Source organism: Scatophagus argus, chromosome 8, assembly GCF_020382885.2.
Source record: "Scatophagus argus isolate fScaArg1 chromosome 8, fScaArg1.pri, whole genome shotgun sequence".
NCBI classification, from domain to species: Eukaryota; Metazoa; Chordata; class Actinopteri; family Scatophagidae; genus Scatophagus; species Scatophagus argus.
In genome coordinates, this window is record NC_058500.1 from 6,102,797 (window position 1) to 6,125,689 (window position 22,893).

The window sequence follows — 22,893 nt, forward strand, 5'->3', positions numbered from 1 at the left end:
TGCCTTGCAGAAGTATGAAATGAATAATGTACTTAAATAAATCTTTCTTTTCCTCTTCTAAATAGAGTAGTGAGCAGAAGTAAAGAGCTCTTTATCATCTCCTGAGGTCTCATATTTTCCAAGTACAGAAGACAAGGTCAAGTCAGTTGAATGTGCTTATAATAAACATGACTGTGGATGATGGGTCATGGATCCCTTCACATGCTGGTTACAGCAATGATGGATCACCTCTGTCTCTCAGTATTGAGGTGTGAAGACATGATTCAGGTCTCTCAAGGCTGCAAGATGCAGAATGTGTACACAAAAGACACTGGAATGCACAACACAACCTCGGTGGCACACAGGCTATGCATGCACTGATTTTTGGTTTTTTATGTACATTGTGTGAAATAGCAGTTATGGTCCAATTTCCATGAGCTTCTATGTGGCTTTGCAGGCGTGAGTCAATTTCTCCTTGTGCTCTCTCTCTCTCTCTCTCTCCTTCACACCTTGCACTGGGTCTGCTGCTCACACAGCAATTAGCTCTGGTAAATTAGACTGGTTACAACATACAGGAGCTCGCAGAGCAAAATCACAGGACAGAGAGTTACACTTTGTGCAGAGTAACTGCCGACAGCTCAATGAACAGCCATCAGTCTTTGCGTGCGTGAATCATGATGATTTTGCTTCAGTACGCCCTTTATTTTGTGTTGGTGCATACTGTACACTGCACACCTACAGGTTTAGTGAGTTGATAAGTGCATCTCAGCCTCTGACTGCTTATTGCGACTGATGGACATAAAATAGTGTAATAGCCACCAGTGAATCACTCAATGCTCATTTAAAGAGTTGACTGAGATGAAAGCAATGCTCCTTCCTCAAATTCCCCAAGGGCTGGATAATAACGAAATCTTCCCCCTCTCTCTATCCAGCATGTGTTGGTTCTGTTTCTGACGTGCGCATCTTTTGATGCTCAGGGCACACATTGGACACACTGTGGCAAGCCAACAGGACCACACAGCATATACAGCACTACATGTAGCATAAAAAGTAAATCTGGAGTGTTGCCCTTGATTCAAGAGTCTTTTGTGTTTTATTGCAAGATTCCCCACCCCGAGACCCCATCTATTCAGCAATGGCTTGTCAGGGAATGTTCTTTTCTTAAAATATTATTTATATAAAGCTGGAACTGCTGGTCACAGGGGTCTGGATATATTTAGACTGTAACACCATGTTTCTCCTTGTCCACTGTGACAGCTACAAGACCAAAGAAGAACAGGTACGATCACCGGACATGAGAAGCTGCAAAGATACAGGAGCTGCGATGTGCCAGTTGAGAGAGCGGCTTTAACAAATAAATAAATAAATAAAACGGCTGTTTTTCTGGAGCACTGACCAGCACTGATGCTGGAAAATAGGACAGTGGCAAACAGTACAGTATTCTGTTCAGGGGCAGCGCTTCCACGTGTGCTGAAGTGGGCCTAGATGATAAAGCCAAGAGCAGAAGAGAGACAGATGTGTGGACATTTTCAACAAACATCTGTTGCTTCTCTCCATTAAATGTTTTGCTTTAAACACATGCTTATTTACCTTGTCTACATGGGTTTGGGGAAACTACTGGCTCTTATAATAACTGTACAAGACATGTTCACCAGAGAGTGGCCAGCTAATACTTATACTATTATATATATTATACTATTATACTATTAGTATTACTAATACTGCAATATCAAACCCCAACTTGGGTTGAAACCTGCGAAAAGCTGAAGCTGGTTATGGGAGAACCAACCCAGCTTAGTGTGATAGCCTAAAAGAGAGACTTAATGTACACTGCCAATGAAAAGGGGTAAGACATGCTAGTCTATTTATGTAAAAAAATACGATCACACAGTGCTGAATCAACTTTTCAAACCGTACAGATTTTACACGTGTTCTGTGGGGACTGACATTATTGGGCCCACATTCTAGACAACTCTATACATAAGCTCCGTTTACATTTTAATATAACTGTATCAATGCAAGTTGACTGACTAAACCTTGTGAAAAGCCAAGACTGTCAGAAAACGGAAAAATATGTAACAGCCCAAAAGGATGGATATATGTAGTCCCAACAGGTTATCAGCCGACTGCAGGACCAGAGATGACACTGAGCTGGCTAGACGAAGGAAGAGGCCATTTTCTTGGAGTGACAAATATCTGGAGGAGTACAAACAGAGAGCAGAGCCCCTGTTGGGAGAATGTCTGAGCTTTGTCTTTGTCACACTGTGTGACACAGACTCACAGCATCGCTCCCTGAGGAGTGTGGTTATGTGTGCATGCGTGTTTGTGTGTGTACATGTACGCACACACGAATGGGGGACCAAAATCTCTTACCATCACATCTCTACTACTTTATTTCAACTCCTGTGCTTGTGGCATCTGTGCTTATTGCACAACAACAGTACTGAAGCCAAACTTCAGCCTGACTGAAAGCAAAAGAAGTGAAGGATTCTGGGGCTGAGACTTGCCTGGTCTCACATGCGGACCTGCTGATTAATCAGCCAAGGTGCCAACACTGCATTGCCACCACCTCAGGTCGAGCAAGATTGAGCCTGGGTGAACCAAGGACAGACACAACAGGGCCTTTTATGGCAGCAGCTGGTATAGGGATCGACTTGGAGTGAGGTGAGGGAACGCTAGCTCCACAGTACTGCTTTGAGCAAGCAAGATTAATGTAGGCTCTCTGGAGCAAAGGCAACATCCAGAGCCTTAATAAGGTACAAACAATCGGTTCCACTCCACTGGCTTCCCAGGGAAAACTATTGTTGTGCCGCATTGTTTCTTGGTAAGGCTCCTAGGAGACACGGGCCAACTGCAGCATGTGACTGTCTCCATTACAGCCAGGGGAGAGCTCACTGTAGACCCGTGTTTGTCTGTCAGGGTGAAGGTGGGCTCCTGCCCACCCCATACCCACCCCCACCCTCTGCCCTTTCCCCATTCACTCCCTCTAAATCCAAACTCTTTTAAATACACTCACCTCAACTCCCTGTACTTTCAACTTCATGTGATCCTCCCGTGTGGTCTTCCCGTCTTTCCTCTTCTTCCAACAGTAGCCATCCTTTCTGTACTTCACCTTCTTCCTATTGTACAATATCATCGACCCATTCTGTGGCCTGGATCCATGGAGATGGGACAGAGAGAGAGACAGAGAGCAAAAGAGAGAAAGATGAAAAGAGATGAGAGGAATTTTTAGGCAAAGCTACAGCACAGCTCGGGGACTCATTTGAGAGATGTACAAAGAGGCCCGACACGAGTCTGCGCCAGGCAGAAAATGCACCAGTGACTTAGATGACAAGACTTCTTTATGGTGTTTTTCAGCATTGGTATGCACAGTTTGACAATGAACAAAGCACCCTTCAGCATACATTTCTCCCAATGAGAAGAGTGTGTGTGTGTGTGTTGTGTGTGTGTGTGTGTGTGTGTTCCGAGCAGCTGAAGTGGCACTCCTCACAGAGTAAATTACATGAAGGCCAGCGTGTAAGGCAAGCAGCATGGGGCGTGGGGGGGTTCCTTCCTTATCTCTCATTCATCCAACTTAAATGAGTTGTGGTGTTGGAAGTCCCTAGGGCTAAGAGAAGATCCTCCCTCACACTCCATTCATAATTCATCCTCCCTCCACCAGACCACAGCCTGTGGGCTCATAATGATATAATGTAACTATTTGATGATAATCTGCCTTTCCACTTCGATTTGTAATAGAGACATTTGGAGCTCAGAGTTAAACATTAACAGAAAGTGTAGCATAAAACATTTATGACTTACTCAACAATTAGTGTGCATTTGAACATATCTGCATGTGTGTATTTGTGTGCATTGTGGAGTGGCTACATATCATTATGAATCCATACATATGCCACAGAGTGCATCTGTTTCCCACACACTTTTGCACCCCTCCCAACAGACACACACACATACACACATTCACGCACACACACAGCTGCTATGATTTGGAGCTCTCCCAAATGAGAACAGGTTTTCCTGAGTGTTCGGTGCCTCACAGTGAATGAGTGGGAAAGTCGCCTGCCCAAGCTGCTGAGGAGGCAGCATAACTATTGAGGAGGGCTTAACCATCCAGTCAGCTGGTGAGCCTTGTTAGCCTTGTGCTCACTGCTCACATGCACAGACACAACACACACACACACACACACACACACAAACATATAAAACCAGAAATAAACAATGAGAAAAACTCTCATCAAAGCAAAGAACAAAAGCTGGGTTGATTGGTGTCTTCTGTAACAAATTTCAAAATAAGAAAACCCAACGGTTGTTTTGCATTGTTTTGTTGTTTGTTGTAATTTTTTTAGAAGGTTTATTTATAACGCTGCATGCATCATTTTGCAGGGCTGCCTTTGGGGGCCAGGGTGCGTGTTTATCTTGGCATCACTCATCAATCATTTTCCCGGCCGGATCTCAGGGGCCAGTTGAGAGGGAGGAGAAAGGGGAGGTGGGGTCCCCTTAGTCCCCCTCTGTGGCCCCTGACAGCACCTTCTAATGAGAGACGCCACTCACACACTGACTTGCTCACTCCTTGCCGATCTCCCTTCTTCCCTTCCTCCTCCCTTCCTCTGCACAACCCTCTCTTCTTGCCGTCAGTCAACTCAAGCTGTGCACGGGGGAATGTCTTTGTCTCCTCCCTCGCTCCAACTTCTCTTTGGCTTTCTCTTTCTCTCTCTACCCCCCCCCCCCCCCCCCCCCCGTTTCATCTGTCTCGGGATCCCTCACCTCCGCTCTCCCACACCTCCCTCTCTCCTGCCGTCTTCTCCTCACACACTGCCCCGCTCTTGTTCAGTACTCAGCATGCTTTGCAGAAAACAACTATTAAACAGACACTTTTATTGGTCAGTTTGAAAAGTGGAACTGCTCAATGGCTGGATGGGATATACAAGAAGTATAAATTGTCTTCTAGTTTACAGCATCTGTAATGTCACCCATCGTGGAGCGTGATCATAAATGGCACTCATGAACTAAGAACTTTGCAGATTGCAACCATCTCAACATATACTGCTTCAGATTTGCATCCTAAATGTCACTTGAAGGATCCTCATTTGACATGCCTACATCAGCACTAGGTATCAATCAGCCACCGTAATGGTGCTCTCTAACAGTGTGATCCTATTATTTGTTTCAATATCATTCTAGGTTTTGTCCTTCAAAAGATACAAGGAGTGTGCGCTTCTTAAAATGTAGCTCTGCTTGAGACAAAAAGATGGGCGCGGATGAGATAAGGCAGAAAATCAAATGACACAGGGCTATCTGATCTCCTCCAGAGCACTGGAAATTGGGGTGAGGCTTCGGTGTCAGAGGCTCCATGCCGTATTTATCGGCTCTGCGCAAAAACTTATTCGCTCAGCTATTTTTGAGGGTCTGTTAGGTAGATGCTATTTTCAATTCAAGGCACTTTGGGCCCAGAGGAAAAAGCGTAGGCACCCACTCTGGAGTAGGTCTGAGGCATAGGCCAGTCTTTGGCAACATAATGTGTCTACCCCTCCCACCTGCTGTCTCTCCCTCTCTCCCTCCCAAGTCATCTCCTAACACTGTATACTTAGGCGCTTCAATTAATCTTATCAGAATTATACATATTTATACATGAGGGGGAAAAGCTAACTGCTCTGTTATCAAAGAAGCGTGACAGGAGGGCCTCTGTCTCAGATGCCTAAATGTGTCAGATTAATATGGAAATATAGGCCTCTGACAAAGTGCACACAAGCTCCACAGCCGTCTCTCTCCTCTTAGGAGTTTGCAGCGATAATAAGCTTTACCCTCAGGGTGGTGTTAGGCCTTGTCCAGTCCTTTAGGAATCATTCATTTACCCAGGTAATGGCATTCACTCAATCAGATTTTTTCATTTGAAAAAGTCTGGGGAGGGTGGGGGGGTTTATGAGGTTGGTGACGTGTTCAGCATGGGTAACAAAGGCAAAGTACGGGAGCCCTGGCCCGCAGACAGGCAAAAAACCCTCACAGGCTCGGTTTCACTGGCAGTAAGAGAGAAGGGAGGAATAAGTTAAAGCAGACAGACGTAGAGGGACACATCTGCATGAGCGTGAGAGATTCTCCTGTTCCAGGAGGGATCAGTGTGGAGAATCCACAGCTCTGGTGAATCAGCCTGAAATCCTAAAATATAAAAACACAGTGGTGGAACTTTGAAGTATTCTGACTAGATAAAACACTGTTTTAATGCAGAACACAAACAGGCTTATTGTGTGAGTACATAAACATTTTTGGAAACGATTAGCTGTTCATACAACAGCAAAACAAAACAAACAAACAAAACAAAATCACAGCATGTCCTCACTGTATTACTTATAATATGTGAAATAAGCTATTACTGTATTACCAGACTCAAAACTACTCAACTGTATCATGTTTACTCAAGACGAGCATACAGAATTTTAATTATTGGTATTCCCACTTAACATTGTAAGAATTCTGTGCTGCCGGATGTATTCTTGTCAAAAGGGTTATAGAGAATGAAATATTTCGGTCTTGGTGAACCGGTGTAGCAGTAATAGCTGGGCTCTAGCCTCCCATTCCCCCTCCTCACTCTACCCTATTCCCCATGATGCCCTGGGTTTGATTAATATCATACATGCTGTTTTTCTCCCCAGCAAGCTCAACTGGCAGTACAGCCAGGAGCAGAGCAGAGTAGTGTAGAGTAGAAGAGAACAGAGTTGAGTAAAGGAGAGGAGGGAAGAGGACAGGAAAAGAGGGAAGAGGAGAGAAGAGGAGAGGAGAGGAGAGGAGAGGAGAGGAGAGGAGAGGAGAGGAGAGGAGAGGAGAGGAGAGGAGAGCTGGGCCGGAGAGGCTTTAAGGATCGGAGGGTGAGCTGGTTTGGGCCTGAAGTGGTCCTGCTGTTCTCAATTACCCATCAGAGCCTTCAGCCATCGCAGCCTTTACCCCACTGTGTCAACAATCACACTCACACCTACTACTCATCCAAACACATCTACACACACGCAAACACACACATGATGTCACACACACACCATACCTAGTATAAATATGAGGTACGGACATGCCCCTGAGGATTCACACACATGCATCACACTCATGTACAAGTACACATACACGGCAAGCTTCTGGTAACACCGTTGCTCCATCTAGGGAGAACATTAACAGCAGAAAGAGTGACAGAACATCAATAATGCACTGATGCTGGTCATTACAGGTTCTGTCAATCACAGGTAAAACATAGTTCAAATGTGTTAAAACACATGGGTGCAAGTGAACACACGCACACGTGCACACCTGAAGCTGTCAATGCTGAGCAGAGGTGTTTCCATATGGAATGTAATTATACTTCAAAGCAACGGCACTCTATTAGATGGCACATCATCTTTGAGCTGGTGTGAGCAGAAAGGTGCCGGTGCTGCACCGGGAGAGCTGCTATCTGGACGCATCACGTGCAATTGATGACTCGCAGATAAGCTGCTCCCTTCAGCCCTGCCAAAGAATGCATCAGGAAGTGGGGCGTTCGCTAAAACTACTTTAAATGTAAATCTGCCACAGTACCTCAGGATTGAGATTCATTGTCTGCGCTGCTTTGAACCCCTCCAACTCCCCTGCTAGTGTTCGTATGTCGAGACGCCGCAGGTCGAGTACAACTTTGACTGCCAATGAGGCCTCGATGCTTGGTCACTGTCATGCCCATGGTTTTTACTACTGCAGTCCTGAGTGACCTCAGCCCTCAACCATGAATGCTTAATTAAATACTGTAATTAAAGGAGGAAGGGGCATTGTGGTGGGTCAGTCGGCTGGAACAAGTTACGCAATCGTATCAACCCCTTCTCTCTGTAGCATGTTAATCTTATTTTTTTGGATGGTCTGGTAAACGGTCACGGTCGTCAGCAACGTGAATCATAAAGTTAAGTCTTCTAAATGTGATATCACGCATCTCCAAGGCTGTACAGATGGAGTTCAGCATCAGTTTATTCAATGTGTTCAACTAAATGCAGTAGTACTGATGAGAGGGTAGCTGTGCCCCTGGAGTTGTAATTCAGGATGGAGAGACAGATCGTGTGCCTCCCCTCTTTCTCTCTATCCTTACTGCCGCTGACTGCCACAGAACTCAGGCCCCGGCCCACTGCCCTCCAGCACAAAACAGATGTTCCCCCCGCACTTATCTCAATGAAAAAAATCACAGACAATTTACAAAGAATATAAATTACGGTTGTAGCTACACATCAATGTCTCTGTCCCTATAAGACCTTGTAAAGAGGAAAGGGGTGAATTGGTGTGGGAGGGTGGGTGGATTGTTGGGAGACAACATAAGGCGGAAAGAAGCAGTAGGGGAGGAGGGTGGTGTTGCTCTTATCTGGTCCACAGCAGCCCAGCAGAATGAGAGAGAGGCTGGTGACTGGCGGTGATGCTGCGCTGATAGCGCTAAGCCGGTTTCATGCACATTTCAGGGAGGCTGCCATCACTACTCAGACTTAAAGCTCTCAGCTCCCGCCAGTGGATGAGGCTGGGACGTTATTTACAAATAGCCATGTCGTACACTGGTTACATTGCTCCATTCACTGTGTCAACACATACACACATAGCGGCAAGGGCTAATGTGCCGCTTTGATGTACAGCTTAGGTGTGACACGGAATTTGAGTTTCGGTGCTTGTAAGGTTTTGGCTGTGAAGACATTTCTTAGTCAGTTGAAATGCATACTGTTGCTGTGTGTGTGTGTGTGTGTGTGAGAGAGAGAGAGCGAATATAATAAGTTTAACTGAGTTGAAATGTTGATGACTTTCAACTGCTTGCTCTAAAGGCTTCCACATCATATTTGTGGTGAATGCTATTTTCAGCCTTTAGTCAGTATGCATATGCTTACTTGGAAATAGCAGCTACAGAGACGATGATTCATACCTCACATCCTCTCCGCTAATCTTCACAAATCATCCGTGGTGTGTCTCAGTACATTGCAAATAAAGGTGCCATCAGAAAGAAGCTTCTCTGTAGCCTGGTGCCTGCTGACATCTACATGCTACGTGCATCGTGCATGTGTAGCCTTAAGTCCTGTAGCAGTGCCTTATTATGACAATTTGTAAAGAGGATGCTTTTCTACTTTAAATAATGCATGTGCAACAGGGAATTGCAAACAGTCTTATTTTATGTCATGGAGTAGATTTGCTGTTGTAGCAGCGTACATTTTCCCATGACAAAAAAGAAAAAGAAAACAAAACAAAAACAACAACAAAAAAAAGTAATGCAATTAAATCTAAGAGGAACTACACTGCAGCAAGAAAAGGTCAGGTTTTCATTATTAGTAACAACAACTTTGCTTTCTATTGAAAACAGGAAGGAGGAGAGTTAATGATGTGGTCGTGTAATTTCAAGGGCCCAATTCAGAGTGGAGGACCAAAGACTTTCATTTCTCTTTACTGATTTCATATAAATGACATGTAAAACAAGTGCCATGAACTTGATTCATTCTGAGTATTTAAAATAAAAGTGTCAGAGTATGATGACATAAAGCAAGAATAATGATAAGCAAGAAAAGTAAAAAACAGAGAATCAAAACCTAGTTTAAAAAGCTTTTCCACAAACTGTAACACCTTGAGTCTGTCTGTACTGGCAGAGGTTTATATGAATGTGAAAATTATTGCTATTCTTTAAGAGAAACTGGGCACCACCTTGATACGATAGCATGATATGGGGACAACGAGACAGACACTGAAGTCCACTTGAGGTGAGGGCAGCTGTTTCTCTCTCCAGATTCCAAAACAGAGGTAGGATGGGGCAAGGACAGGCTCTCCTCCTCATCACGCCTCATGCCAGACTGAGCTTATGGATCACCTGGCCCTCCTTGTCTCTCCTTCAGAGAAGTCAGTGCCACCACAGTGCCACTGACCTTCCCCTATTGATCCCCCAATGACAGAGCACGGCTAAGGCCAGCTATTGAACCACTTATGATTAATTCACAAATCCTGCTTTGTCCACAAAAAAGGTAAAAGAACAAAGCACGAGTAGTAGGAACAAGTGAAAAGAGAGAGAGATAAAGAGCCAGTCAGGTCAAAAAAAACCTCCACTTTTTAAAGTGAGACAGAACTATAGAGTTAGAAGTGCTGCTTTACAAGCTGACCAAGCTATAAAGCACATCTCAGAGTCCCTTCTGTCACAAAAAAAACATCAGCACAGTGATGGAGGGGAGTGGGGTCAGGTTGAAAAAAGGGTGAGGAAGGGGTGGAGGGGGTGGGGGGGTTGTTGGGGAGTGAGGAATGAAACGAGTGGGAAAAGGGAGAGAGAGTTAGGGAAACAGAAAGAAAGAAAAGAAGAAGCTATTCTTTCTCTCCTGTCTCCTCTTCCTTGGCCCTATTTTAGTCATGAGGATAGACCAGTGAGGGTGAGAGCTTGAAATTGAGCTGTAACTCTATCTGTGTGCTGGAGCGAATCAGAAAGTCTATCCCACCTTTCACCTGGGAATCACAGCTCTCTCTGTGCCCTGTCTGGTCACCATACCAACCACAGCCAGGCATCGTGGGATTAATTGGAGCCCGGGGCTCAGCAGCAGATAAAGAGTGAGGGGGAGAAGAACGGACATCAGCCATGGTCAAGTGATGGTGGCCATGCAGATCAAATCTAATTTCAGGCATTGCAGGGCTGATATGGTCTCGAGGTAGCACTAAACATATTGGAGCCCAAGCCACCTCCGCAGCGATGCTTGGATTGGATTCCAGGATGAGGTTCACAGTATAGCATTCGTTTTCTTCTCTGATCCCTGTGTGTGGTGGGGGGATTTTACACAAACACTGACACACTATGATTCGCCTCCGTAAACACAACCTGTGCCAGAATGTTGAGTATACAGAGAGTCAACAGAGGGGAGTCTACAGTGTTGTGCCTGGCCTTGATATGACATAAAAGGGAAAATAACAAATGTAGATGAGTTAATACAAAGTACATTTGACCGGGGACTACTGTTGATTAATGAGCACTGTCCACAAGAACAAAACAACATAAAGATAATTAGAAGCTATTTGCTCAGAGCCATAGCATAAAGAGTTGAGCAGTGCTGTGTCTATGGCGGTATGACGGCATTTCTTTTCCACACCAGCTAAATGCTGCTCTGCAGTCAGTTAATTTATCGACCATCAAACTGAGCCGCAACAGAGCAGTGTGGGGGACAATCAGCGTGATCCAGCTTTCAACAAAACAGATTAAAGCTGCTCATCTGGCCAAAAGATCAGACCCTGGTTGTATTGGGAAGCTTTCAGCTGTGAATGTGGGCAACTGTGTCAGCGTGGAGCAGGACATTCACAGAAAAAGAGCATTCAGGCTTCGTTAATCTACAACTGTACCCTGGTTAAAAGGACAATTCATCTCAAAATCCAAAACACATATTTTCCTTTTACATGTAGTGTTTTTTTATCCATCCAGATTGTTTTGTGGTGGGTTGCCGAGCTTTGCCAATATGGGCTGAGATGACGGCAGTCTGCCGTCTCTTGAATATAATGCAACAAGATGGCACTTTGTTTGTGGTGTGCACAAAGTAGCATCTGAAAAGCTCAGCAGCAATGTCTCAGACCGTAGGCCTTAGACAGATCTTACTGTGAGCAGTTTCATGCAGGAACTTTCTCTGTATCACTTGGTAGAAGGATGATGTAGCTCACCTGAGGAGGACACCGTTAATGTTTACATCCCATCCATGAGTAGATGAACATTCCCTTCTGCACAGTGATACAGTACAGAAAGAAAACAGTTCCCACATGAAAATGCTCAAGCTCTGTGTATTATCTTAACTAACTGGTCATGATTTGTGGAAAGAGGCACTACTGTAGAATTTTCAAATGTATTTTTTGACACTTTGAGAGACACAAGCAAAGTTCCCTTATATTTGAGAAAAAGCTTGCATCCCTACAGCTAATATCTACAAAACTCAGCAGCTCACACCAAAACAATCTGTATGGATGTTTGCTTGTTGATGTTGCTGTGAAGACAGTTAATACACTGACAGATAACCATAAAACTGAACACATCTCATTTGACTTAAGTGAACGCTACTGAATGCCACTCAACATGAGCTGCAGCCTTTGCATACAGACATGCAAGAAGAGGGTCTGGCTTAGATAGTAAAATAAATAGTTTTATCATGTCATCATAAATATCATAAATATAAAAATTAATGCACAGATAGTGAAGTTAAAATATATCAATAAGAAGTGTTTGTTCTTTCCTTTATGAACCCTGGCATTTTGATTTTTGTTCTTGTCTCCTGCTATTGTTTTACTGCAGACTGTGACTTTTTTTATTTTTGGCACATCATGCATGCTATGACACAAGCTACATTCTAAAATCTTGTTATTTCTGACATGTTTTGTTGTTGTTACTCTGGGTGTGAATTACCTGTTACCAGTAGCAGAATGGAGGCAAAAAAAGAAAGGTATGAGGAGAGATGAGACTGACAGGGTGTGGGTAGCATATGATGTTATGGGTGAGAGTGTTAGTCAAGTGGTCCCACAGGCCCTGACGCTCTCTCGCACTCAATTTCTCCTGGTATGTTTGTATATGATGACCCTTGACCTTGGCCCCTGGCACATGTCTGAGATCACTCTGTTCCATCTCTGATGCATTGCCAAGGCCAGGACCTCACACACATACAAACACACACTGTGACTGATAGAAGCAGAGGATAAGTCTACCCTGCTTCTCCTGGTTAACACACCAACACTGATGGGCTCTGCCTAAACAATGAAGATGACAGGCTGTGTGTGCCCCACCATGTTTATATACCCCCCGACTCCCACAGTCATCTACATGAGCATGTACACACGCACATTTGAATACACTCATAAAGTAGTCAGCAAGGCACACCTCTAATCACGGCCACCTCTGCCTTTTCATTTTCCAAGTTCAGTGGCCCATTGAGCTCCCACACATTAAATCCCATCAACACTCTCTCCTCCGTAAATGATCCACACACAAACATTCTCTCTTTCCTTTCTTCCCTTCCTCCTTTTGTTTTGTAAAAACACACTCAGACACACAGCACACGCACACATAAATATACAGCCAGAGACACACTCATGCATGGCTGGCATGATAAATCCCACACAGCTTGAGGTGGACTAATCACTGATGCAATGAGCATCCAGCCATGCCTTCCAGAGACGGAGGAGGTGTAACCCTCCTATTCCAAAACCATAAAATGTTTATCCTCAGTCTGGCAGAGAGCATGACTTTTACACACTTCTTGCAGCAGCATTTCCAAAACACAGCAGCATGCAGGCCTGCCACACCACTCTAGCTGATTGACTATTTCCCCCATATTTGACACACCAGTGAGTCTGCTCATCATTCACCTCAGCAAGTAGGCTGTGAGAATGTGGTGAGGGTGGGTGGGTGGGGGTCTAGGCGACAGCCACAGCATGGCAAAGAGTGTGCAGCATATAAGGCCCGAAAAAAGGTGATGAAACAAAATGTTGTGTTCATCAATTTGCAGCAGGACACACAACTTTCCACTCATCAGTTCTCAAATGTCAAATGTTATTTGTAAGGGGAAAGAGCATCAAGGGGGATCCACCACTGTCACCGTGAGACCACGATGAAGAATGTTGTTGTACAAGACTAAAACAAGATACACATCCTTATTTCTGATCCTATGAGTCTGGCGCATGTTAGCATGTGAGTTAATTTCAGCTAGATGTACAGTACAGACAGTATGGGAAAATATCTAAGTACATTATTGAATGTTTTACCGCTGTGAATTTATACTATGTAGTTTTCAGGAAACTAGGTCAGCCCTGATAAAACGTGTTAAGAGAGATAGTGGGTTTTATATATTTAGAGGACCCTCCCCCCGTTAACACCCAGCCACACACACACACACACACACACACACACACACAGTAACACGCAACCAGGGTGTGCTATTCCTGCTGGAGTCCCACTGTCCTGCTCGGAGAAATTCTTGGAGGACAATGAGACACTGCTCTGGCCAGTGCTGGCACAGTGATGAACTACTTCTGGAAGCAATCACGCGAATTTACATCATCCCTTGACATTTACCCTCACACTCCACACACTATCAGCGTGGGGTGTCTTGTCTGTGTTGGGTTTTTGAGTGTGCCTCTATGCATGTGTGTATGTGTGTGTGTGTGCGTGCGTGTGTGCATGCGGGTGGAATTAAATATCTTTCGCTGACATTTAGCCTTGCTGTCCACATTGCGCTCCGTGGGAAGAGGCAACGCGGGAATGCCAATCTTAAATCCTGCAACATATTATTTTTTTGCGTGTGTGTGTGTATGTTTGTGCAACTGTGTCAGATTTGGAATACACAGTTATTAAGGGGGGAGGCCTGCCACTCATGTGTCTCCAGAGGGTGAGGAGACCAGACACCATACGGGTGGGTGGGGGCGAGAGAAGGTAGACTGAAGGGAGAAACAGACAGAAGCACAACTAATGAAGGAGAGGATGGGAGTGGTGAAAGTGTCAAGGCACCCATTGTATTGCTGGACAGGAGCAGTAAAGACAAGGTAGTGGCCACTGCAACTTTAAGATTGCCATTAAACTCTCGCCTTACTCGTGTTTATGGTTGGCTTTGTGTGTCAGAGGAGAAGGGGATCGTAAAGCGGGGCTTTGTCTGTCTGCCATCGATTTATTTCCTTCGTTAGGGTGATGACACTGCCTGCTTATGATGTCCTAGCACAGACTGTAATTACAGAGCACTTCTGTCTTTATTGATGTCACTTTGTTAGTTTAATTACGCTATATTGGGTTTTAGAGTCGCGGCAAGAGCAAAGCTATGATGTAGGGCAAAAATCATCAATGGAACATCCTCTTTTGAAGATGTTGGGGGCAGAGAGTTGGGAGATAATTATTTCATAGACAGACATCTAAAATAGACCCTGTGCATCTCAACATCTACAAAGGCAAAGAGAAGGTAATCTGAAATTTAATGACTATTCTGTCTGTGTTATGACCAAAGTCATAGGGAGGAGGGTGTGGATGTGATGAGGGCCTTAATGGAAATGAAACACCTGGGTTCAACCTTGAGAGCGACTGTTTACGCGCCCAGTCCCCAGGTGATGGGGTTGACTGAGCGTCGCGCAGTATGAAAAGCGTTGTTGTGTGTCTGTGTGCGAGAACAAGTGTGTGTGCATACAGTGTATATATGATGGGATGGGACCCCGAGGGAGGTAGTGCCATATGAAGGTGACCCTTGAGGCGAAGAGGAGGAGGGAGAGGCCACCTGCTTGCTGGCGGTGGCAAAATGAGGTGACAGCCATCCACCTGTCTGGGAACACTCTCATTCAAGACCCCATCTGCCCACCCCCTCTGGGATATCTCCTCCCCAGGGGACCCTGTGACCCTCGCTGTCGTCCAGTTGACCAGGCCTCCTGTCCACCTTCCCCACAGCCAGCTTAAAGTGCCATTGCTCACCTCCGACCAGGGGCCTTTCTGGGGCACTTTAATACAGTGCAATACATTGGGGGCTCTGCAGCAGACCTTCGCAGTTCTACTCTGTTTCTCCTTTTCTTGTTGTAAAATGATACAGGCCCCCAGGCCCTATGTGTCAGACCGTGCTATAAGTCTCCTGGCTTGGCTAAGTCATCACAGGTAGCCAACAGGGAAGGCCTTCATTTGCTCCCTTTTTTCCTGTTCTGCGATGTTCTCCAAGCTGAAAACTCATCATAGTGTTCTGTAGCAGAGATAATCACTGGCCAACAACAGAGCAATTTAGCAACTCAAACAATGGTCACATATAGTGCACTGTCTATTTGTCTCCTCTCGCTCTCCCTTTCTCCCTCTGTACATGAAGCTGCCAGTGTTTCTTGCTACTGTAGAATAGAACACACACAGAATTACATTCTCTCGCCAACCAATCCACCGTGTGGACAGATCTCTTTATTCTGGTCTCTCTGACTGCAGTTGGGTTCATCCCTGTCTCCCATGGCTGCAGACCTGTGGCCTGGACCTAGGGCTGTGTTTGTTCTTTCTCTACAGGCTTCAACCACATAACTGAGGGGGTCTGTGCGGAAAACACTTCTGACATGTCCTCTCGTTGCCAACAGTCCTTCAGGGCTGACAGGCCCACTGTACTCTACCTCTCTGCACAGGAAGTTTTGCTCTACTACGTAGGAGTGGCAAAACAAACTGAGACTGAGACAGACGGAAAGTATGGAGCGATGGAAGACTGTAAGAGTAAGAGGTATGAGAAAAGAGTAGGAGAAAAACAGAGGAAAATTAGGATAAAGAGATACATCAGGTCTTTGCTCTTGCAGAAAGTGTCTTGAAGGAAAAATACTGACTTGCCAGAAAATAGTGTGCCCACAGTAGGCAAATCTAATTTAGAGAAGATCACAAATGTTTTGTAATTAAGCATAGCTGGGGCTTGGAGGAGCTGGATTTCTCTTCTCTCAGGCTATCAGAGCTCTGTGCATGTTCTGCTTGACTGCCAGTTGATTGTCAGCGTATTGGCATTGCCCTGGCTGCCTCCCTGGAAAAAGACACAATGATATCTCTACCTATTCATGGCCGACATCACAAGGAAAGCCTGAATAACTGCTCTGCTGCTCCTCCAGGTGGCTGGGGGTACTTTCTTGCAAAGTTTTTCTCACTTTTACAAAGTTGTGAAAGAAATGTGAGGGCCTCCCAGGATACAGACAAGATGCTAAGATGAGCCAGAGAAAGCACAGGGGCCAGAGTGGGAAGACCACTGAAACTGGAAAATGAGAAAACAAGAACAAATGAAAGATTAAAAAAAGAGCAGAAAATGATGTAAGACACAAATAAGTGAAAGGAGGGATGCTTTTTGGCTAAATTAAAATAAAAACTAATAATTGGTAGAATGAATTAAGTTGGGTTTTTTAAATGTTGCTTGTTGGCTCATCATTTGATCTTGTGAGCTGGCAAGATTAAACATGCCAAGGGGCAGACCTCATTAGTGATAGATATACATACTTTAATTCTGACACACGCACAAGCATGTACTCGCATACATACCAAAAAAATGACATGCACATGATACAGAGGATGCCTACAAAACAATATCTGGGTGTAACTTCAGTCATTTGATGTGACATCAGAACAAGGCACATTTCTGGGGGTTCCTTAGACTAACATTGTTTACTCATCTTATCTAATCACCAGTGTGGAAAATGACATAGTCTTTACATGGCCAAATGCTAGAAGCTGCAAATCACATATCATAACAATTGTTGCTTTAGGCAGGAATGAACACTCTGACCAAGTTCTAGTGTGTTATTAGGAAAAGCCACAGCACATGGGAAATTTGCAACAGATGCCAGTATTGTGTTGAATTTTGTTGCAGCTCAATCCATCTATTACCATGCATCTGCAGATCTACACCCGTGATTAAAAAAGATAAACAAGCTACTCATAAATCTTTGCTTATCACAATAAGCTAAGCTAAACCGTCTCCCACAACAATAGCATTAGTGCGTCCTTTGGCCAAAGGCAAGAGACAGTAATAGATAGTAATAGGGTTTACTACAGGAAGGCAGAAGGCATAGACAGGGAAAAGCACAGTGAAAGAAAAAGAGAGAGTGTGTAAATAAAGAACATTGAGAGGTGGGAAAAAAATGGTTAGAGGAGAAAAATGGAGTCTGAACAAGAGAAGGCAATGGGTGGTGAGACGCTGAAAGCAGGAGGGTGACGACGAGGAGCGGGAAGGTTGGTCTCATTACTATTAGACCTTCCCTCTCCCTGCAGGCTTAGGTGACCCTAGCTCCCCAGCCCTCTCTGCCTTGCACACCACTAATCATTTGGTTTTAATCACCAGGATATTCGCCCCCTTTGCTCCTCCCCCACCTTTTCCTCCGTTCTCTTCATGCCCTACTGTGTGCCCTAGCCTTTGCCAAGGTCCAGCTAATTTTATTCTAATTGGCCATAGACTGGGCTGGGACCGATCTGCCTCATTGTCCTCATACATCCGTCCATCCTGTCTGCGTTTCACCCTCCGTCCTTTCTGCTCCTCCTCTGTCTCTCTCCCTCCCTCTCGCTGCCTTTAAAAATTCACAGCTGTGTTTGTTTCTTCATCTCATCGCTGCTTTCTCTCTCCACCTCATCTGTCTTTCTCCTCTAATTTTTCTTTTTGCCCATACGTTGCCTTTGCGGCTCCCTCCCACTGTATGTCGTTCATGCCGTTCACTGACATCACAGCTGTACAAGCGCTTTCCAATTTATGTTCTTCCTCTCCTGTTGACCTTACATTCCACAAGACAAAACAAATAGCCTTGATGTTGTCTAGCAACAAAAAGCTTTGTGTGACTGCCTTGATCCGCATACAATGGCATGAAAGGGAAATGCAAAGCTGTTCAATTAGGTAAACCTGATGGCTGGAGTCTGCTGCTCTCCATCTTTTGAGAGCGAGAAGATGCAGATTGTGCGTCAAATGACACTGAAATGAGTGAGCTGGTGAAGAACAAAGGCTGATAAGATGCCCCCTGGCCAAAAAGCAAACAGAATTAAAATGAAATAGACTGTCTATTTCATTTTAATGAAGGGAACTGGCTGTTTTCAGGCTAGGCTTGTGTGAGCACAGCAGACATTGTTAAATCAAAGCAAAGAAACCGTAACCTCTCTGAAATTTTATGTATGCTGTTTTTCTTTAGGTGCTGCTGCATGTTGTATGTGAACAGTTCACCTGTAAGTTAGCTTTCAGTCGAGCCACAGGATTTATGCTTGTAAAGGAGACAGCAAAGAGAAGACAGATGTCGGTGCATGAATGTCTAGTGGATGATTTTCTTCATGTTCATTTAGATCCTCTCACCAGAAGTCTTGTTTAGTCTTGTGTTAGAGTTAAATCATTTTAGCTCATGTATTCAAACTGGAAAGTATCCACAAATTAATTATTTATAGATGCCATCCTATCAGTTTGCTAAGAAAGCTGGAGCATCAAAGCCAAGTCTCACAGCACTGGTCATCAAGGGTAACTTTACCTGTCGCTGCAAGCGAAAAAAAAAAAAAAAAAAAAAGAAGGGAGGAAGATGGAAATCCTGCATTACAATCACACGCTACAAATCCTCTACTTTTCTTTTCTCCTTCGGATCAACAGCTCCAATAAATTTTCATTACACCTGTGTGAAGCGCTTCAAATAGAGCCACAGAAGCAGAAACTAATTACTTTCTAATTTATTGACTAATGGCCACAGCCCTGGGAGACAGCTGCAATTGTTCTAACAGTCCTGCTGCTCCGACTGCACTCAGGTCCACTTTAGATTCATAACCAAAATAATTTATCATTACAAGCACATTAAATTGAACCGTATAGACCATAACAGTGGTAATTTATATCATTTTGTTGTTAGGGATGCTTTTCCCTCCGCTGTCTTGAAAGCATGCAATCTCCACGATGGGATTCGTCTCCAGCCAGTAGTTGTATGTGGCAGGTTCACTTTGTTCTTCAAAGAACTCTTTGTTTTGTGCCTCATTCACCATTTGTTGGAGCTTAAAGTAGAAAGAAGTCAGAAAAAAAGCCCGAAAGGAGGTTTCTGTACACATAACAAACTTGGGGGCTAGGTCATAACGTACATGTACAGGGCATGATCAAAACATCGCCATGAAAAGCAGATAAGCTGGCTTTGTGCTGCACTGAAGTACAGAATCTCTTCATCAGCATGGCAAACTCTGTGCCGACAAATATTAATTTTCAGTGATTGCCTTTATCACATAATGCATCTCATTCTTGATGGGAACAATGCCTTCCAGGATGTCAACGTCCCTATCAACAAGACACAAATGGTCACCAAGTGGTTTGAACAGCGTGACAAAAACATTAGCCATGTGTCAAGGCTTTCTTAATCACCAATGAGGATGCCATTTTTGCATTGATGGGAAATTCTGAAGTGAAGTTTGAGATGGCATTATCCACTGGTGTCATTAAGATGGAAGGCCCATATGATCATGCAAATTCATTATGTAAGCAGTGATTAGCATTGACCTTGCCCTCAACGAGGTGAGTGGTCTGAAACAATGCCAGAAAAAGCACCCATGTCTACAGAGCCAGCATGTAGAGAGAATAGAAGAGAATATGTGCATTTAAACTGGCAACAGATGCGTTTTTTTGCCTTAAAGTACCATTATGAAGTAAATGTTGATTGCACAATGTACTGATGTACTGACTGCAGAATAATGACACCATCAGCACTTTGCTTGGTCCCCTATAAACCTCACTTTCACTATGCAATTTTACCCTGGGAAAATGAAGGCTGACTGGTGATCCAGTCAGGCTGGCAACCTGGCATCATTTCTATCTCCTTTCATGTCTCCATTATCGACTAAATGAATGAACTTTTTTCTGAATCGGAGGAGCGAAAGTGTTCCTTTTGTCTTTGCCACAGTGACACCTACAACAACAATACCATCTGAAAATACTGGCAAAATACTGGCAAAAGATTGCCTTCTGCACTGGCCGTTTCCTTATTATTAAGGAAAGTTATTGTGGTGGGTTTTTAAACAAAAATATAACACAATATTGTCAAGTCAGTTAGTCTTGTTAAGTGTAAACACAGACAACACAACTTTCTGCTTCCTTATGCTGATGTTTCTGTTTTGTTCTAGGAAGCTCAACTTCACGCACGACTACAGCCGATCTAACCATACTGATAGTCTCAACTCTGTGTTGTGTTGTGTTACTGGAAGTTTAGCTGATGGTGGTTCAGCCCTGAGGGAGGGTCTGAACAGTAGTAGTCTGTCTCTCTGGGAGCCAATTTCCATTCACACCTCCCTGTGCATGGACATGCCAACCGCTCAAATTTACAATTCTACCAGTTTTTCAGTCAGTAAATGCCTAATGAAGCAACATACTGTAAGTTATAATATTCAGCTGCAGTTTTCCATATGTACAAACCTTTTGTCTGCAGTTTCACCTGTAGTTTCTTGTTCTCATATACTGTGTGCCTTTGATACAACCTGCCAGTAGACTGGAAAGTTTACAAAGATCTTAGCATGATCTGGCCTGGCTGTAAATCTTCATTTATGGCTTCTGTAGAAAAGAGCAACACACAGAGGCAGCTCACACAAGCTTAAGTATCCATAGCAACAATATTAGTGAATCACCAATGGGACTAATAAATGCAAGATCCAAAGTTTGTACCTCAAAGGGACGTGGAGCCAGATACTTTTTTTTATTTGTCCACCAATCACACACACACAAATTAAAAAACACATATTGGCACACAAATGCCCTCCCTCTCTCATGCTTACTCCCAGTGTCCTCCTCTCCAGACATTCAAGCTTTCACAGGCTGATCAATAGAATCCAGCAGGCTACAAATACAGAGGAGAGGGTGTGTGTGTGGGATGGGATGGGGTGGGGGAGCCCATGGGACAGACAATAAGGACACTGACACAGACACACAAACAGAGACGCAGACACACACAACACATCCTATGTTTCCAAGCCAAGCAGTGACGTCAGCCTCCTGTTTAAGACACAGCCCACCTAATGGAGCATAGCCAAGGCGCAGTATGGGTGTTTGTGTGTGTAAGTACGTGTATGTGTGAAATAATGTTAGACTGAGATAGTTCACCCGCTACAGCAGAGGCAAGGGAAGGACAAGCCACTACAGTGGAACACACACAAAGTCAAACACAATGGCCATTAAATCTAAAGCAATTTCTCTGCCCCTGGCAATTCATCCGCACATGCATGTACCTATACAGTCATACACAAAACTGACAACTACACTACACTGCATTACTATTAGGTTACTTAAAAAGTGTGGGAAGAAATGTGGGAGGAAATGAATGACATTCCAACAGTACATCCTCTCCAAACCTGAACAAAATGTGTCAGCAGTGGGAGTATAAAATCTCTGAATGAGAGTTTTTTGGCATCGGAGATATGGAGAGAAATCAATTTCAGGGCCAAGTATGGTGCCAAGGACGTCCAGAAGGGCATAGCTCTGTTGATCTGTTCATATCAATTTGCTCTCTCCTGCAGACGGAGAAAGCCACAGCGTGCAGCATTGCATCTTTAAGGAATATCGCCCCGATAACGGTGCCATAAAACACATCATTTTACAGTCAAACCATCTCTGTATCGAATGCACTTGGAGCGGAAGCCATTTTCAAGCAACATAAAGTTTAACATGGCGCTACATCTGCCGAGCCGCTAGCTTCCACGCTACATGAGACTAGGCGATTTAATTAGGGGACATGGGAACTGCGTTGTGCGCCACTGCAATGAGCCCCGCCCTCTCAATCCCAACCTGAACCCTCCTGAATCTGCAGTAATCTTTGGAAATGTAGAGTGCATACTGAACTACAGCGTGCACTCTGACAAAAGTTGTAAAGTTTGTCACAACTGTATCATTAAACACTGCGATAAGTCACACCATTGTCGCATAAGTCCTTGCATAGATGCGATTATACAGACGAGCAGCTAGTTTGTGTTGGCCTTCCAATTTCTATTTCTAAATGGCACACAACATTAAGATTTATGCCATTTTAGCCATCATGGTTGTGTGACAATGTTGAACATCATGAATATTTTAGATGTTGATATACTCATGGCCCATAATGATGTTGTTATTATAACTGCATATTGTTGCTGGATGGAAAATGCATTAATATTGAGGCATTTGTGACCATCCAACTATCTTGTCTATCTGAAACACAGCATTTCATCCATCTTAAATAGACATTTTCTACATGAATACGTACTGAAAATAAACCCATTGAAAGGCTAGAGCAATTTCACAGAAAAGCATAGAAAATAGCTTGAAAATAACGTTGAAATTTAGATGAGCTGCTCTGATAGTCATTAGTTGACTGAGAAGTGACTTTCTTTCACATAACTTTTCGAACAATAATGTCTCCCTTGAAAAGTCATAAAGAAAATCTTTTTTAAAAGTTTCCCCAGATTTCTAATGGAGCCTCCCTCCACTGAGCATTTCAACCACCTGAGTGAGAAGCCACCAG

The 22,893-nt window shown here is 44.1% G+C and overlaps 1 protein-coding gene across 7 annotated transcripts in view; it reads right to left on the reverse strand.

The window, feature by feature from the left end:
• The window catches only part of camta1a (calmodulin binding transcription activator 1a), a 264,990-nt gene that overhangs the window by 108,107 nt on the left and 133,990 nt on the right, over nucleotides 1-22,893 (reverse strand). For all 7 annotated transcript variants that reach the window (XM_046396757.1, XM_046396762.1, XM_046396760.1 and 4 more), the window contains one exon: nucleotides 2,996-3,131. In XM_046396757.1, coding sequence (XP_046252713.1) covers nucleotides 2,996-3,131 — 136 coding nt within the window. The remainder of the gene's footprint in view (nucleotides 1-2,995; nucleotides 3,132-22,893) is intronic.